This window comes from Alosa pseudoharengus, unplaced genomic scaffold, assembly GCF_046254945.1.
Source record: "Alosa pseudoharengus isolate Yale_2024_CS ecotype anadromous, Long Island Sound unplaced genomic scaffold, YU_APseudo_1.1 YU_APseudo_1.1_scf_6, whole genome shotgun sequence".
NCBI lineage: Eukaryota > Metazoa > Chordata > Actinopteri > Clupeiformes > Clupeidae > Alosa > Alosa pseudoharengus.
In genome coordinates this window covers 40,970,482-40,989,046 of record NW_027468848.1, presented here as the reverse complement: position 1 = coordinate 40,989,046, position 18,565 = coordinate 40,970,482, and the positions used below count along the sequence as shown (strand labels likewise).

Sequence of the window (18,565 nt, the reverse complement as noted above, 5' to 3'; positions counted from 1 at the left end):
AGTACCTGTAGTAGGCATAGGCTAATGCAGAGAAAGTTAATCATTGCTTATAAATGGAGGCTTCGTTTTTCTGTTGAGATGAGAACTGTTGGCATATACCCGGATGGCACTGACATGGTGATTGTGAACCAACTCTTTTGAAAAAAGACACAGGCTAAGCCTTGAAAAATACATCATCATCAGTAGGCCTACCAGGAGGGTTTATTTTATGTTGAAAATGTAACTACTGTTTTATAAAATCTGCATGATGAATTAGGGTTTTTGCAGTGTTTTTATGACATGTGTGGGCGTGGGCCCAAAGGTGTTGAAAGGGGAAAGATTAAAAGGAGATAGTTATCTGCCAAAAATGAATGCTGTCATATGCTTCTATGTGAATTTACTTCCTTTTTTACATTATGTGGCTAATTATCTAATAATAATGATAATAACAATAATAACAGTACATTTCATTTCTTAGCCATCGCCTTACAAAGTAAACAAGGCCATTGTTGTTTTGGTTAGCTAGCTGCCCTACAAATTTATGGCAAAAGTCCATGGTGCATACAGAGAGTGACAGCAAACCAATCAATAAGTAATATGCTGGAAATACTCAACAAAGTTAAGCAACAATATTACATGCAATTTTACCATGTTTTTAAGGCCATGCCCTCAAATAAATGTAAAGTGACCGCATGATCTCTCTGCAGGATTTAGGAGATCCATAAGCAGAAATAGAATATTATTCATACGTTTACATAACATAGAGGTCTATGTAACCAAGGTCGTAATTCGTCCGCCGCTCACGGCCCTTGAACCCGCGCATACCTCCACACACACCAGCATGAGAGTCGAACGCTCTAACCACTGGTTAGAAGCATTCTTTAGGTTAGTGGTGGCGAGGATTTACACGGGCAACTAGCATGCTAGCTCAGTTCGCCGCCGTTACATCTAGTTTTCATTAGTGCATTACCTAATGAATCATTGGACCAGTGACATGTTTTCAGGATAGGCAAGGTGATAATGTAGGCTAATCCAACTAGAAAATCCAGATAAAACATGGAGGGCTTTATCTTGCACGTAGCGCAATTGTCTTTGTACACTGGCGTTGGTATCATTCCTATTTTGCATTGGACGCACAGCGGAATTTTCCCTCCACAGACGCACGTTGTTAAATTAGGAAATTAAGTTGCGACATATTTCCGTACTGGTTTGGACCTTGATGATCACGGCTTGTCACATATGGGAATGGTGGCAACAGGTTTTCAGCACCTTGTGTGCTATTTTAAATGGAGACATCTTGAGGAGTTTTTTTTAAAAGGTTGATTTATGGATGAAGTGTAAGACATCAACATACAGAGGCTGTTCAAAGACTACAAAGAAAGCTCCACCACCTCTAAAATGTCATAAAATAAGTATAACCTACAATTGTATTCACATAGATTGTTATAGGCTAATGCTGTTTTTTGTCAAATTTAGGCAAAGTAGGAAGTAAGATTGGTTAGGTTTGACCAATGAATTCTATGATTTCTATGGCCATCCCATAATGATATGTTTATGCCTGTCCATTTGTGTGCACCTGTCCCTTGTGTATAAAGTGTGAATTTGCCTGTATTGTCTGGTATTGTATACCCTGAAGCTGTCTTTCTGTGAGTTTACATTTCTTATATTATATTTAGCTTATATTTAAGTTATATTTTGAGGCCCTGTGCCTGTATACGTTTCATACAAATGTCAACATCATTATTCAATCGACACAAACATGACCATTGTTGAAAATGTAGGCCTACTGCCTAAATAAAATGACTGACTCTTATGAAATACAAGGTGGGGGCATTGTCTGTATCACAACAAATGGGGTGGAGACTCTTCTGCTGGGTTAAGTGTCTGCACCACAGGAAAGGGGTGAGGTGTACACTGCTCGGACGCCTCCCCTGTACACTGACTTGACCTTGAGTCCCTGTTGCTTGAGGGGAATACTTCATTGTCTTTCTTGTGTTGGAATCCAAACAAGTAGACTTGGTTTGTAATCTCCTTCCTCTGCTTTCTTGAGCTTCCTGAGCTCCAATACCATGAGCCTTTTTACTTGCCTTGAGAATATCCTGGTCATCACAAAAAAAATAATGTATATGACTGCTTGTTATGAGGAACAGAGTTAAGTCAAATGTTAAAAATGTCTGTTCTAAATCTGAACACTTGGACCAATGTCACAACTTTAGTCGATGGAAGTTTGTCAACTTTACTCATCATCAGAACCACACTAAAGCTTTATAAAGAAACAAGTATGTTTATGTTTATGTAATGGCAACACCAGTATCTCTATTTTGTTGTGGTTGTAATCTTTACTATGCATAAGTGAAGAGTGTTAACATTTAGAGACAAATTTAACAGATATGTGCAAATTTCTTTTGTTCCATTTTGTCAATATCTCATCACAATGAACCAATGACCTCTGTGACTGGATTGATATCTGCTCAATGAGCATCCTAGTTCTTCAACAATACAGCAAGGCTGTATGTCAACAGAAAAATACATCAATGAGTGTGAAATATACAGGTACATGTGTGATACGGTCTTCCCTTGAATCTTGTGTATACAAATATATTATCACAACATAGTGAATCTGAAGAGCACACTTTTCACAATGTATTTGTCAGTATTGTTTTAAGCATCATTGTAACTGGATTTTTGGAGTGCCAGGAAGAGACAGAAAAACAGGAAAACATTAACATCTCTTGAAAAGTACTGGACACATTTTACTGCCAGCACAATAGGAGGAAGCCCTGTTGAAAAACAAATATACACTCCTTTTGTTTTGTGTTTTGAATATGTCAGTATCAGGCCCATGTTTTGTGAATGTCATATTTGAAAATTAAAACTCTAAAGTGTAACTCCCCAGGCTCTTTTTCTGCATTAAAACACATCAAATAAGCTGTGAAGAGACAGTATGTTTTTGTTGATCAACCACTACAGAGCTTGCTCCAGTACACGCTATAGCCCCAAATCGCAAACAGTGGATTAAAGCTGCAGTTGGCAAGATTTTTTTGATCATATTCACTGAAACCAACACTATGCTCTGACAGAACAACATAAATAAGCCGGTTTTAGAAAAAACCCCGCACTTCTACCTCCAGCTAGAGCCTGTTATTTGTTTTGCAAAAATCCACAGCTCCCGGTTCTTCTGGTCCAATCAGAGCAGGGCTGTGTGATTGATCTGACTGTCAATCACAGCTTTGTGCAGTCTGGTGCACACGACAGGCAAACTCAATGAGAGGGTGCTCGGTGGTAGTGGGGGAGGGGCATGAGAGTTGCAAACATTCAAAATTTTGGAGTCCCCTCAATCAGTCAGACTTGCCAACTGCAGCTTTATGAGCGAAACACTACCCAAATAGCATTTTTTAACCAGTAATATTGTTCAAAACAGCCCCAAACCCAGTCAGTAGCTTGCTCAGGGTCCGTACACATAAAACAAAGCACCAACACCACCGTAGTTAGCGAACCTGGAGTTTATTACAGAAGATTTAAGAACACTACCAACTGTCCCCCCTACCAGCTCCTCCAACCCAGTATCGCAAGGATTCATTGTACTGTCACGTTTGGTTAATCTATTCTCCGTGCTGGGGTTGGAGGAGCTGAGGGGTATTTATATATTTGGTTATCCTGGATGAATTTAGCCTTGACTTGGTTTCACAAAAGAGATGGCATAAGTTACCATGGGGATTTATTCTCTGCACCTAGCCTTGTCCCGATCAGGCTAACAGCCAGGCTTAGTTAATTCTAATGTGAATTATGTTGTCTTATTGGTTCAGCCAGCTGACATTCAAATCAGACCTCCATGTGAATTTTTTAGGAGCTTTATTCCATTTGTATACTATTTGCTACATGTATTTATTCGCAAAACACAAAAATTGCCTGCCTAAGACCATATGGTTATCATTTTAATTATGGTAGGGTGGGAATTTCACAGCGGCCAGGACGGCCATGGCCGTCGTTGCCCCTTGCATTGGCCGTGATGCCCCTTTGAAAATCGGAGGTTCACAGGCCACAGTGGCCCTGGTGCCCCCTTCTTTTAATATTCTGCTTTGTGTCCGACTAGTGATTTTATTTAGCCTATGGCCTATCAAATTAAGCTTAGCATTCACAGCGCAAGTTAATTAAGTCTTACGCAGTGGAGAAAGTGACAGCGCATGGCAGCGCACGGTGTGTCCAAATTCACCAAATTCACGGTTCGCGGGAAAAGTAACTTTAATTTAATCATATTACATTCTGCACCCACCTCCCTACCCATTCATCTCATCACAAACTTTTCCCTCAACACATGACAAACCATATATCAGAATAAACAGCAGACCTTACCGAATAGTCGCTCCTACTCATCCTGGATTGGCGTTAGTGAAATGAGTTGAGCTAGGATGACCAGACAACGCTATGTCAAACCTCGCTTTATCACTTATCTTGGATGTCTTAATTCTGCTTTTGTGAAATACCCCTCCGGTGGATGAGAGAAGCGTTGTGCACCCGCCCATATCACTGTTGATAATGCACTCTCAAAATAACATATAAACAACTCGTTAAGGATTTCTGACCAGTGGGGTATACTACAAATCTCGATTACTGGGTTAGCGAGGTGTATGTTGCGCTCAAAGCCAGGGTATGCTGTGACACGAAACTCGATTTGTTTTAGCGTCGCTATCTCACCATGGTATCTTATGCTCGCAACTAAAGGAGGTTATGTGCTTGAAGTTATAGCTCAAATCGTGTAATCTACCGCCCACTGACCAATCAATTGTGTTGAAAAACGAAGTTATCTCACATGTAGGATTCTGTCATATATCTTACAGGTGGAGCTCCGCCTCTACACACATTTTGGATATCTTATGCGCTTTAATAGTGTTGTGCGTGCAAATATGCCACTAGACGTGCATACCATACAACATCTGATGACAATCGATTTATTTGATGTTAGGCTAGACACTAAAAATGACCACAGTGTAGATTACACTATCGCTCATAAATGCGGAAGTAATTGTTTTTAAATATAGGTGGTCTTGTGCGTCTCCACGTTTCATGATTGGCCAACGTCATCCCAACACCGAGAACGCGCACAGATCTGAGCTGAAAGCCTAGTTTGATGAATATATCACACAACTGCTATCGTAGTATCACTTAACGTAACGTTCAAAATGGCCCAGGTAACACCGTTACTTAAGAAAGCTTCTCTCAACCCTGCTCAAGTCGAGAACTACCGCCCTGTCTCACTCCTGCCTTTCCTATCCAAAGGCATTGAACGAGCAGTCTCCAAACAGGTCTCTGACTTCCTTTCACAGAACAACCTTCTGGATCCAAATCAGTCTGGGTTCAAAAGCGGCCACTCTACCGAAACGGCTCTGCTGTCTGTAACAGAAGCCTTAAAAGAATCAGTACTCATTCTGCTTGACTTATCGGCTGCCTTTGACACGGTTTATCACCGCATCCTTCTCTCTATACTCGCTAACATGGGAATCTCCGGTTCTGCTCTCTCCTGGTTCGAATCCTACCTCACAGGACGCTCGTTTAACGTATCATGGCTTGGTCAGCTATCTGCACCTCACCATCTCACCACAGGGGTCCCCCAGGGTTCAGTGCTGGGCCCCCTTCTCTTTGCTATCTACACCACCTCCTTGGGACAGATTATCCGTTCACATGGCTTCTCATACCACTGCTATGCAGACGACACACAGCTCTATCTGTCCTTTCCACCTGATGATCCCTTGGTTTCAGCACGGATCTCGGATTGCCTCTCAGACATAGCTACATGGATGAAGGCACACCACCTCCAGCTGAATCTCTCAAAGACTGAACTGCTGGTCCTCCCAGCTAAACCTACCATACACCACAACATCAACATCAAATTTGACTCCCTGTCTGTTTCACCTACCAGGACTGCAAGAAATCTAGGAGTTGTTCTCGACAACCAACTAAACTTCTCAGATCATGTTGCCTGAGTCGCCCGGTCATGCCGTTTCGCACTCTACAACATACGGAAAATCAGGACTTACTTGACTCAAGATGCTACCCAACTTCTGGTTCAGGCAATAGTCACCTCAAGACTCGACTACTGCAACGCCCTCCTGACAGGTCTCCCAGCCTGTGCAGTGAAACCACTTCAGATGATCCAGAACGCGGCGGCGCGCCTGGTCTACAACCAACCCAAAAGGGCACATGTTACCCCGCTGCTCATCCAGCTACACTGGCTACCTATGGCGGCCCGCATCAAATTCAAGGCTCTAACGCTTGCCTACAAAGTAGTCTCCGGTTCTGCTCCCACCTACTTGAATGCCCTCATACAGACATACGCTACCTCCAGACCCCTGCGCTCCTCAGACGAACGACGTCTAGCTCTACCACCAGTACGCTCAGGCCAATCCAAACTTTTCTCATCTGTTGTTCCTCGTTGGTGGAACACACTGCCAGTTCCTACAAGGGCAGGGACATCCCTCTCCATTTTCAAAAAACTCCTGAAGACCCAACTCTTTAGAGAACATCTCCTCTCATAGCAACTCTTACAACAAGTCTTGCTGATCCTAGCACTCACCAGCCGTCTTAAACTGACAAGTAACTGTTAAAAACAGCACTCACTGATGCACTTATTCTTACTGTACTCTAATGCTTTTTAAATTGTCCTAAAACTGTTGAGAATTGCTCTAAAACGTAAACTGTTTACCATGTTGTAAGTTGCTTTGGCTAAAAATGCGTCAGCCAAATGTAATGTAATGTAATGTAATGTAATGTATACCCCAAGTCAAGGCTTTGTGAAGCCTCAATATGTCTACATAGCCTAGATATGTCTAACATGCTTCGTAGTATACCCCACAGGTTTCTCTTGGTCAGTGGCGTAATGATTTTTAGAGGGTGTAAGATAGCAATTTTGGATCATGTGCCAGAACACACCTGCCACACCCCTGGGTGCAAAGCTTAAAGGAGACATATTATACCTCTTTTTAAACAAGTTAGAATAGGTCTATGGGCCATACAAAACATGTTCATAAAGTTTTTTGCACAAAATCAATCTCACATAAAGAGATCTCTGCAGCCTAATTCTTGCCAGCTTCAGTCCCTTTCAGAATGAGCCGTTTTAGGGCTCCTTCACTTTTATGCAAATAAGCTATTGCTGGCCACGCCCCACCTGTCAGATGTTTACACTGCTCGTTTTCTTCACGTGAAAACCTCCACCGCTTGAGTGAAAATGACGGATTACAGAGGCGCACTCCAGCCCAACATGTTCGACCCAGAGTCTGACCCAGATCAAGATGAAGAGGAGCCACCTGCAGAAACACCTCCACGAATGCTGCAAGCAGTTGCTGAATGGTTTGTTAACTTTTTAAATCAATGTATTTATCCTCCATCTGTGCTACGTGTCATATTAGGCTTGGCTATTAGCCTTGACCCTTTTCAGCCTGTTATGAAGTAAACGTAATGTCATTTTTAGTGACATAAAGCCAGTCTTTTTACAATATTTAACATTTGCTTGCATTTAAAAACTTCACTAGATTCACAGCACTTGATTAGCTTATATTATTAATTATATAGGTGTGCGTGTGGAAATTGTGGGGCAATGCCAACTGAGGCAGAGTATATGCTGCCAGGAGATTCCACAGGTAACATTTCTAAGCTACAGAAAGGCCTGTAGATATGTCACCGTGTTACTAACTTATTTACAAATGAGCTAGCGAGTATGCCATATTACTCACTCATTTACGAATAATGCTAGCGACTGTGCACTCACCTTACCATTATAGATCACACGACGTCTGCAGCAGCTGGAGGAGATCCCTCAATGCATAATTGATCATCCATGTTTATACCCGGTGTGCCTGAATGTTTATTCTCTTCAGAACGCACTGAACATCTACAGAGCTGACCATGGGGCCTTACGGCTCCGGGGAATAGAGCAGTACGTGTTATTTATTAGGCTACTTATTAGTTTTTCCCAGTGTTCATGAGAAGTGACAGGCTACTGTTTTTATCAGCAAAAGCAGATGTTAGTCTATGTTCATAGGTCACTAATGGCCTTACACACCAACACATGCCCCAATTGTTGTTGTCTTTCTTTTTATGTATGGCTATTGTCTGCAAATTCAGCAGGTATCAAACATACACACATAAGACATTACAAAATATATTTATTACAAAAAAACAGAAATAAAACATAATATTTCCTTGAAATATGACAATTGCACTTTGCATTTTTGACAGAACTGACAGATTATGTAACCTGCTAACTAATGCAATGTTTTTTTTAGTCGTTACAGGTATCTTGCATACAGGAGCTTTGTCAGTTGGTGTTGGGGTTTCCTTGGACGCAGAATAAGGGTCGTCAATCCGTCATGTGTGGTCCTGCGTGTTCGTCGGGAGTTTCCTGACAGCCAAGGACAATACGTGGGCTTCAAACTGCCTCCCCTGGATTGAAGCGAGAAACGTAGTTGGCGATCACCTCCTCCTTCTCTGGGTGCTCAAACTCTGAGGACAGGTCCGGAGGAATGCTTATTTTCAGGAGTTCCTCCCTGTATGCTTCTGGGTCCATAAAGACCTCGCCAATGATGAAGCCCATCAAGTGTTCCACATACCCTGTGCAATATTTCACAAACACTTCTGTAACTATGTACATAGTTTGTAAAGTATTTCATTGTACATTTATTTATTGTTTTGTTCATTGTAAAGCCACTATAGTGCAATAGCATACATAATGAACAGATCTTTTATTGTTGATAAATAAAAGATTATGTAACTTACGGAATGTTGTCTCAGTTTTGATGGGTTTCACCCTGCACTCTCCCTTCCTGTACTTTGGGAAATGCATCCTGTAGAGAGGGTCCCCAGAGGATGAGGTGGCCTGGTCTCGTGCAGCATTCTCATTGTAATGCAGAGCAGCCAGGTAGAGTCTTGCGCAGTAAAGAGAAAACCAAACATGAAAATAATGGCATGCACATAATATGTATCATTACCATCTGTGCAATCTAAGTTCCCGTTACCTGCAAAGCATCCCAAGGAAAGGAAACACCACATTTTTTGGAGCAAATTGCAATATCACACTGTGAAATGACTCTAATGATGAGGTCTGGTGGTGGGGGAGTTCCTACAACAGACAAAAAACATTGTTGTTCTATCACAAAACAATGATATGCCAACAGTTGCAATGGGCCAATATAACCAAATTAGTTGAATCCATATGACTGACTTCCAATACACTAGTTCTGATTGTCAACTATAAAGGACTTGTACAATGTGTTTGAAGTGATTTCCTATACATAACAAAAGATACCTGTTGTCAGCCATTTGTTCTTGTCGCGGAATTTGCGAACTGGATGCAGACAGGCTGGGAAATTGGAGTCCTCGTGGGTGTGGACGTCCCGGACATGGTTGAGGATGGAGGTCCATTTTGCCACCCTCTCTGGTCCTGACGCAGATGTTGCCACAGTCCAGTAAATGTGATTTCTTATGGCCCGCATCCACTTCTTCAGCTTCTGGCAGTCTTTTATTTTGCTGATCTTCTCCAGCTGTTTTGAAAGTCCTGGAATTCAAAAAACATTTTCACTTTTGATCCTCAACTCTTTCAGATCATAACTATAACATGCCGCAGGTCTAATATCTAATTGTCAGATAGAAAGATTGAAGTAGTTGAAAGGCAGCTTTTTCTATAATTCTAGAAAGAAAATGCTATTTCGCAATTATTCAGGCCAGTGTTTTCAAGTTTTGTCTTTTTTAGGAGGGGGTGGACTATTGCATGTTTAAAATGCCTTGGTTCTTGGCCAGAGATTACATTACATTACATTACATTACATTACATTTGGCTGACGCATTTTTAGCCAAAGCGACTAACAACATGGTAAACAGTTTAAGTTTAGAGCAATTCTCAACAATATTAGGACAATTTAAAAAACATTAGAGTACAGTAAGAATAAGTGCATCAGTGAGTGCTGTTTTTAACAGTTACGTGTCAGTTTAAGACGGCTGGTGAGTGCTAGGATCAGCAAGACTTGTTGTAAGAGTTGCTATGAGAGGAGATGTTCTCTAAAGAGCTGGGTCTTCAGGAGTTTTTTGAAAATGGAGAGGGATGTCCCTGCCCTAGTAGGAGCTGGCAGTGTGTTCCACCAGCGAGGAACAACAGATGAGAAAAGTTTGGATTGGCCTGAGCGTACCGGAGGTAGAGCTAGACGTCGTTCGTCTGAGGAGCGCAGCGGTCTGGAGGTAGCGTATGTCTGTATGAAGGCATTCAAGTAGGTGGGAGCAGAACCGGAGACTACTTTGTAGGCAAGCGTTAGAGCCTTGAATTTGATGCGGGCCGCCATAGGTAGCCAATGTAGCTGGATGAGTAGCGGGGTAACATGTGCCCTCTTGGGTTGGTTGTAGACCAGGCGCGCCGCCGCGTTCTGGATCATCTGAAGTGGTTTCACTGCGCAGGCTGGGAGACCTGTCAGGAGGGCGTTGCAGTAGTCGAGTCGTGAGATGACTATTGCCTGAACCAGAAGTTGGGTGGCATCTTGATTTAAGTAAGTCCTGATTTTCCGTATATTGTAGAGTGCGAAACGGCATGACCGGGCGACTGAGGCAACATGATCTGAGAAGTTTAGTTGGTTGTCGAGAACAACTCCTAGATTTCTTGCAGTCCTGGTAGGTGAAACAGACAGAGAGTCAAATTTGATGTTGATGTCGTGGTGTATGGTAGGTTTAGCTGGGAGGACCAGCAGTTCAGTCTTTGAGAGGTTCAGCTGGAGGTGGTGTGCCTTCATCCATGTAGCTATGTCTGAGAGGCAATCCGAGATCCGTGCTGAAACCAAGGGGTCATCAGGTGGAAAGGACAGATAGAGCTGTGTGTCGTCTGCATAGCAGTGGTATGAGAAGCCATGCGAACGGATAATCTGTCCCAAGGAGGTGGTGTAGATAGCAAAGAGAAGGGGGCCCAGTACTGAGCCCTGGGGGACCCCTGTGGTGAGATGATGAGGTGCAGATAGCTGACCAAGCCATGATACGTTAAACGAGCGTCCTGTGAGGTAGGATTCAAACCAGGAGAGAGCAGAACCGGAGATTCCCATGTTAGCGAGTATAGAGAGAAGGATACGGTGATTAACCGTGTCAAAGGCAGCCGATAAGTCAAGCAGAATGAGTACTGATGACCGAGCGGTCGCCCTGGCTTCTTTTAAGGCTTCTGTTACAGACAGCAGAGCCGTTTCGGTAGAGTGGCCGCTTTTGAACCCAGACTGATTTGGATCCAGAAGGTTGTTCTGTGAAAGGAAGTCAGAGACCTGTTTGGAGACTGCTCGTTCAATGCCTTTGGATAAGAAAGGCAGGAGTGAGACAGGGCGGTAGTTCTCGACTTGAGCAGGGTTGAGAGAAGCTTTCTTAAGTAACGGTGTTACCCGGGCCGTTTTGAACGCTGTTGGAAATGTGCCGGAGGTTAGCGAGGCATTGATCACGTGTGTGATAGCTGGTGCGATGGTCGGGCTGATGGACTGAAGTAGGCTCGTAGGTATAGGGTCCAGCGAGCATGTGGTAGGACGGCTGCATGTCAGGAGTCTAGATACTTCATTCTCAGAGAGAGGCGTGAATGCTGAGAAAGATGATCTAGCAGTCCCTAGAGGTTGTAGGAGTGCGGTATCTGAGTCCGATGCGTTGAGTGGGCATGTAGAGAATTGACTGCTGATTGCCGCCACTTTGTTTGTAAAAAATGAGGCGAGGGTGTCTGCAGTAAGGCTGGATGGAGGAGAAGGCATCTGAGGGTTGAGTAGCGATTTGAAGGTTGAAAAAAGTTTTCGAGTGTCTGTAGCACTGTTGATTTTGTCATTGTAGAAAGCCGTCTTAGCAGCAGTGATGCTGGCTGAGAAGGAGGCCAGGAGTGTCTGGTAGTTTTTGAGGTCATCAGTTAGTTTGGATTTGTGCCATTTCCTCTCCGCGGCTCTGAGTCTGGTGCGCTGCGATCGGAGGGTATCATTTAGCCATGGATGAGAGTGTTTGGATCGAGCTGGCCTTGTGGTAAGAGGGCACAGCTCGTCTAGACACGAGCTCAGTGTGGAGCAGAGCGAGTCTGTGGCCTCATTAACCTCCAGAGAGGAGAAGGTGTTGAGTGGAGGTAGACCGGAGGCAACCACAGAGGAAAAGTGCGTTGGAGACAGGTTCCGGATGTTGCGGCGGAACGTGACCATCGGCTGAGGAGCCGGAGGCTGTTCTGTCAGGCTGACGTTGAACCGGATGAAGAAGTGGTCAGAAAGATGGAGAGGTGTCACCGTGAGGGTGTCTGTGCTGCAGTTCCGAGTGAAGATCAAGTCAAGCTCTTTGCCAGCTTTGTGTGTCGGTGGGCTTTGAACCAGTTTGAGGTCAAAGGAGTGGATCAGGGCCAGAAAGTCCGCTGAGCCTGGGGCATCTAAGTGGATGTTGATATCGCCGAGAAGAAGAAGCGGACAGTCATGCTCAGGGATGGAGGACAGCAGAGTGTCAAGTTCATCCAAAAAGTCGCCTAGTTGGCCTGGAGGGCGGTAGATGACCAGCACGTAGAGTTTTGCTGGGGCGATCACTGTGATGGCATGGAATTCGAATGAGACATATTTGTTTGAAGGCAGTAGCGGGGTGAATTTCCATTTGTTGGAGATCAGCAGGCCCGTCCCACCTCCTCGTCCAGATGGACGAGGGGTGTGGGATAGTGTAAGGTTAGTGGAGAGTGCAGCCGGGGTGGCTGTGTTCTCTGGTTTGATCCAAGTCTCAGTGAGAGCAAGGAGTTCCAACGAAAGATGGTTGGCATAGCCAGCTATGAAGTCCGTTTTGTTGACTGCGGATTGACAGTTCCACAAGCCCATGGAGAAAGAGGTTTCTGTAGGTGAGGACCGTTTAAGTTGCTGTAGGTTAAGGCGATTTCTGCCCCTTTTGGCATGATGCCGTTTTCTGCGATGGCCGGTGATAACAGATATGGTGGAATGGCACATTTTTGCCTTTGTCGGCGCCTGTGCTCGGTGAACTTGCACAGGTAAACTTGCTTGTCTTGACCGCGTCCGTCTTAAACGAGGACGGCTGAAACGAGGGCTGACGCTTACGCTGACGCTTCAGCAACAGCCTCTATTGTTATGCTGACAGGAATTGCCTGCAGCTGTCCTCGCGTCTCACTAATGATGAATCAGCGTAGACCGCCCTCTGACGTTCGCACAGCTTAGATTGTTCAAAAGGGTGTTAATTACTGTCAACTGAAAGTCCGCTCGCTCACACCGACCGAAACTCGCAGTTTCAAGTAGCCTCCTCCCTCAGCTGTTTCCAAACGCCCAGAGTCCAATTGTAAACAATTGGAGAGGATTTGCCAGTAGTAGCCTATGTGTTCTTCCTTTCTCTCTCCCAACTCACTGCAGTTGTTGTCTGATTACCTGAGAGGTGCTCCGATATTATAAGGAGCTAGTCACGTCTGATCCCGCCCTCTGACGTTCGCACAGCTTAGATTGTTCAAAAGGGTGTTAATTACTGTCAACTGAAAGTCCGCTCGCTCACACCGACCGAAACTCGCAGTTTCAAGTAGCCTCCTCCCTCAGCTGTTTCCAAACGCCCAGAGTCCAATTGTAAACAATTGGAGAGGATTTGCCAGTAGTAGCCTATGTGTTCTTCCTTTCTCTCTCCCAACTCACTGCAGTTGTTGTCTGATTACCTGAGAGGTGCTGAGCCTGAGAGATAAGAGATGAGCTGAGAATACAGGGAGGATGGAGGGACCAACACATTCATATATGTTAATCACAAATAATAATAATAATAATAATAATAATAATAATAATAATAATAATAATAAAACACCTTTTTCCATGTGCCAGACGTCATAGTACTGGTTGATGCCAGCTTCCCTCAGGAACTTTTGTATCTGCGGGTGTCGGTCTGTCACTATACAGTCAAGGGTCACCTTGCGCCCGTTCAACAATGCAAGGCTTCTCTTCAGGCCCTCCTTCTCCATGTGGTAGCTACCGCCTACCTCGTTGCTCTATGAAAACAAATCAGATGCATGTGTCTATACGTAGCAGGTGCCACATGGGCAAATAAAAGCTTCTTACAGTATAATTCATTCCCACTCACCTGGACCAACTGTTTTCAGGTCCATCACGGTGTAGCTACCAAATTTCGCGGAGTGGCCTTTGAAAACATTTACATAGTAATATAGTTTATATAGTAAAAAGTAACCTAAGGCACGTCATTACATAGTAATTGTTGTGCTTCACATATTCAAATACCTGGAGAGTCAGCCCTCATGTCGCCACCAATTATGGCATTTTCCCTACTAAGGCGGAGCAGCATGTCATCCTGAGAGGCCTTCCATTTGGTGACAATGGCAGGTTCAATATAGGTGCGCGCATGCCGACTGAATAAATAAAGAAATAAAACGCAACAAGTGATGGTACATAACACATGAAAACTCACACATTATGACATCGGAGTTACTCACGAAATATCAGAGTCAGCCGGATCAGATTTAACAGAGTCAGCCGGATCATAAGTGGCATCCAGCCCTTGAGAAGCCACCATTGAAGGGCTGCCCTCAAGATCTAGTTCTCCCTCCTCCTCCACCTCCTCCAGACGAGGTCTCTTTATAGGTGTTGACGTTAAAAAAGGCGGCGGGGCAGTGAGGGGAACAGTGGACGTGCCAACACCACAGTCTTAGCCTGGATACCTTGAACAGATATGTTTTATTGGGTACAAACAAATGACAAAAAGTTACTGAGGTAACAGCTAGAGGCTTAACCTGTGAGGCTGAAGAGTCCGCAGAGAGAGCTGTGTACCAACAGTACGTTTCAGAATCTCTGGGTGATCTGTTTGACAACCAATTTCTCTTGTTGCCGGAAACTGTGAAGTGCAAGCCTGTAGGAGGAAAGAGAAGAGGGATGAGAGCAGAGAGATGAGTAACATTTTGATACATTGCATGGGTACAGTACAACAATTTATGCTCAAATTCTGACAAAAAGCTTGCATTCAGCAGCTACAAAGCCTAAAGACTGATAAAACGTATAGCTTCTTGAGGTCTTGAATTTCATCTTATCAGAATTTCATCTAATCAGAGCATACACTCATCAGTCATATTGTTTCACCATGAGTACCAATTGTGACAAACCCTTGTACATGAATTCTAGAGTACAGGAAATGCACGTTTACTTTGAGCTAAAAAACTGAGCCTACAACTTCTTGCACTATGTCGGTAATATATCTCTCTTTATTTACAACAGCAAACATTAGCCTAGACTAAGAGCTTTTACTGGCCACCTTCATTGTAGATAACATGACCATATCTAGCTCATCATCAGTAAGGACAAAACGACTACAAATTGTGACAAACCCTGCATCTTAACTGAAATAGAGCTATAGGGGAAATGTGCAAACACTGAATAACGTTATAAAGTGAGGCTACAATCGCTAACATTAGCTTATACTAAGGGCTTTTAGCTGTCGGTGGCCTCCATTGTGAATAACATGACAATATTTAATGGAGGTCTAGCTTCTAGACAACATTTTAACAATCATTACTTTCAGATATTATTGACTGGGATTGTCAAATATGACGCGATCGGCTGTGTGCTGCATTTGCAATTTGGAATGGAGGAAATGCTCACTCCAAGCAGATGCAGGGCTAAAGTTAGCCTAATGTTTGCGTTAGCTTGTGCTAAATGGCAGAACACGAACAGCCTAACGTTAGTTCATGCTTAACTGCGATAGAAACACAAAAGTCATTATTTGAAAGTACTTACATGTCTCATCTTGTGACTTGCCACGAACAGTAGGTACAGATCCCTCTGTCAAACGAAGTTTGATGGCTAATCCTGCAGTGTACTGTCCTAAGTTTTCAAAGCAGTCTGCCTTGAAGTGGTTCGCACACACCACAACATTTTTGCCGACTGTTGCTGGAACATGGCCATCGAAAATGAAGTGGAGCCACTAGGTTCTTCTGTCGTCTTTGGCTGGGAGAAAGTGCAAGGATTTGTGTTGTTCTGTGCAGCCAACAACACAGCACTTCATTTGTGACTTGCTCTTGCTTGTAGTCATTGCGCTTAGTATCCGTGCTCCTTAAACCAGCAAACTAATGGCGGATCTTCAACTAATTGGGTGGGTGGGGCTATATGGGGGTTGAGAGGTGAGGGGTGGCGCCAGGGTGGTTCTATGCAAATTCCCTTATGTCAGGTTAAAGGGGTGGTTCAGGATTTTGGACATAAGACCTCATTTCCAAGTAAGCAAGTGTGATATTTATCAGTGGAGACCGTTTTCAACACGTTTCATCCAGTCCTTCTAATTGCAGAGTTCGCAGGTGCTAGGCTAGCGCAAGTCAACGGTATGTGCTAGCTGCCACTAAAGACAGTCTTACCCACTCCAAAGTACACCTGAGGCAAATTCCAGACAATCGATGTAAATGTCTGTGTTGATAGAATAGTGTAAGAAATACAACTACCCTTGCATCGCATTGCAATAGTTATACTTTGGTCCCTGAAGTTGTTAGTAGTTATTTTGCAACTCAGCGGCGGACTGCTATTACCAAGGCTACTACTAGGTATCCCCATTGGAGTGCGCTTTACTGTTTACTTTTCGGCGCAGTACTACTAACCGGAGCAAGTATAATTCCGCCGCTGCTAAGAAACTAGTCCCTCAAAATGTAATGCGATCGTTGAAATGTAAGGATAGAATAACGTTCATCAATATAGACATTTACATCGATAAGTGCTGGCGTTATAATTTATTTGCCTCGGGTGTACTTTGGAGTGGGTAAGACTGTTTTTAGTGGCAGGCCAAAATCCTGAACCAACCCTTTAAGGGAGCCAGAAAATGGCTCATAGAAGCCTATGATTCCTGACACCAAAATCGTTCAACTGACTCACAGAAAACGCATGGATGGCTTTTTTGCACGCGTGGAGTGTTGTTAGGAGCAGTAGAGACCCAAATGGAGGTACAAAAGGATGCAAAAAGTGAAATTTGCATAATATGTCCCCTTTAAAAAAAGTAAAGCACATGGCAAAAAATCTGAGACTACAATAGGAATAAACTTTGCGTCGGGATAATAATCTGTTTTGCGCCAGGTTTTGCATCGCAAAAATAGGGCCAAACATTGTGCTTTTTGTTTATATTTTGGATTTCATGTGGTGGTGTAATGTGCTTTCAGTTTGTTTTTGATGGCCATGTGCTTCTGACTCCACCCACGTATGTCCTATCTTTGTTTGATTTCCCGCCATTTTGTAGGCACACCTGTTCTTCATTTGTTTTAATTAGTTTGTGAGTATTTAAAGGATAATTCCGGTGTGATTTTGACCTAAAGTGTGTTGAAACATGATACCGAGTGTGAATGTATGTCTCATAGCTCACCTCGGCTTGTCCCCTGCACTCAGAAATCTGGCACTAGTTAGGCAATGCTACCAACACAGTGTTTCGTTGTGGTGCCTCGGGCATCGGCCAAGCCATGCAAATAAATCACTGTTTTACACCATTTACGAGGCTCAAAGTAGCTCCATACTTCATTAGTAGACTTCCGAGGGCCTTGACATTTAAAACGAGACATAGAGAACTTTGAAAAAGCACTGGTAGTTTATTTACAAGACGATTTATACAGACAGTACCTTAAGGAATTTTACCGTTCGACGCCATCTTGAATTTAGTCACGATAAGTCGAGCGACGAGTACGAACGAACAAGTATGATAAGGGATCAGATTCCAAAAATAATTCCGTAAAAATGCATGGATTCCAGTTGCTGCTACTGGAAGCAACTGAATCCATGCATTTCCACTGAATAATTTTTGGATAATTTTTGTTAAAAGCTAAGCAGTCATGCCCTTGGTCAATTACTGGATGGGAGACCACATGAAGTGTTCTCTAAATCACTTTCTTCTTATAAAAACTCTCGATTTTTGACCATTCTGAGAGTTTAGTTGAAACTGTGGGGTTAATGATGAAGTTAGAAAACAAAAACAGATACGATCTAAAACAATACCTTAAATCAAACGGGGATCGAACCACATTTGAGCAGCCTGGGCTAGGCCTACCCTGCAAAAAACGCCCTCACTACCGTGATTTGTTCAAGTAATAGTTGTTCCTGGACCAACATTCTAAAGACGGTCCTGGACCAACAACTCTTTAACCAATCAGAGCCTTGTGATGTCATCAAGGCCGTAGCCATGAGGTCAACATTGGGGGGCACCAAATCTGTGGTGCGGTATGAAATCAATAACAGAATTTCAATACATTTCCTGCCATGCAAAAATATTATTAAAATCACAAACAAGTCATTAGTTAAGTCAGTCAATTAGGATATACCAAACTTTTGACGGACATAGGCACGGATGGATTATGAACCCCTGGGGCATAGATGCAAAAAAACCCTCCCCAGTTAAGATAGGGGGGCCCGGGGGCATACTTCCCCAGAAGACTTAAATAAAATGACCCTTTATATTATGACGACTTGTGAGTTTTGTGGAAATAGAAGAGAAGGGCGGAGAAGCAACTTCACACAGTCTTAGGCTTCAGGGCCCCCTGAGCTCTTGGGCCCAGTAGGTCCATTCAATAATCCATCCCTGGATTTAGACCTGTGGTATGACTCCATTTGTCTCCAAAATGTATATTTAA

General features: G+C 43.5%; 1 protein-coding gene and 1 long non-coding RNA gene across 2 annotated transcripts; both read right to left on the bottom strand.

The window, feature by feature from the left end:
• Window positions 1-9,776: 9,776 nt before the first annotated feature.
• On the bottom strand, window positions 9,777-13,627 carry LOC143105851 (uncharacterized). Its single transcript, XM_076269976.1, has one exon. It carries the CDS (start codon window positions 12,927-12,929, stop codon window positions 10,008-10,010), a length of 2,922 nt encoding a protein of 973 aa, XP_076126091.1. The 5' UTR covers window positions 12,930-13,627; the 3' UTR covers window positions 9,777-10,007.
• Window positions 13,628-13,778: 151 nt separating this feature from the next.
• LOC143106563 (uncharacterized) lies at window positions 13,779-14,413 on the bottom strand. Its single transcript, XR_012983700.1, has 3 exons — window positions 14,205-14,413; window positions 14,050-14,106; window positions 13,779-13,957 (listed from the first exon to the last, which is right to left on the bottom strand). It is a non-coding gene; the product is annotated as an uncharacterized LOC143106563 (long non-coding RNA).
• Between the last annotated feature and the right edge of the window lie 4,152 nt (window positions 14,414-18,565).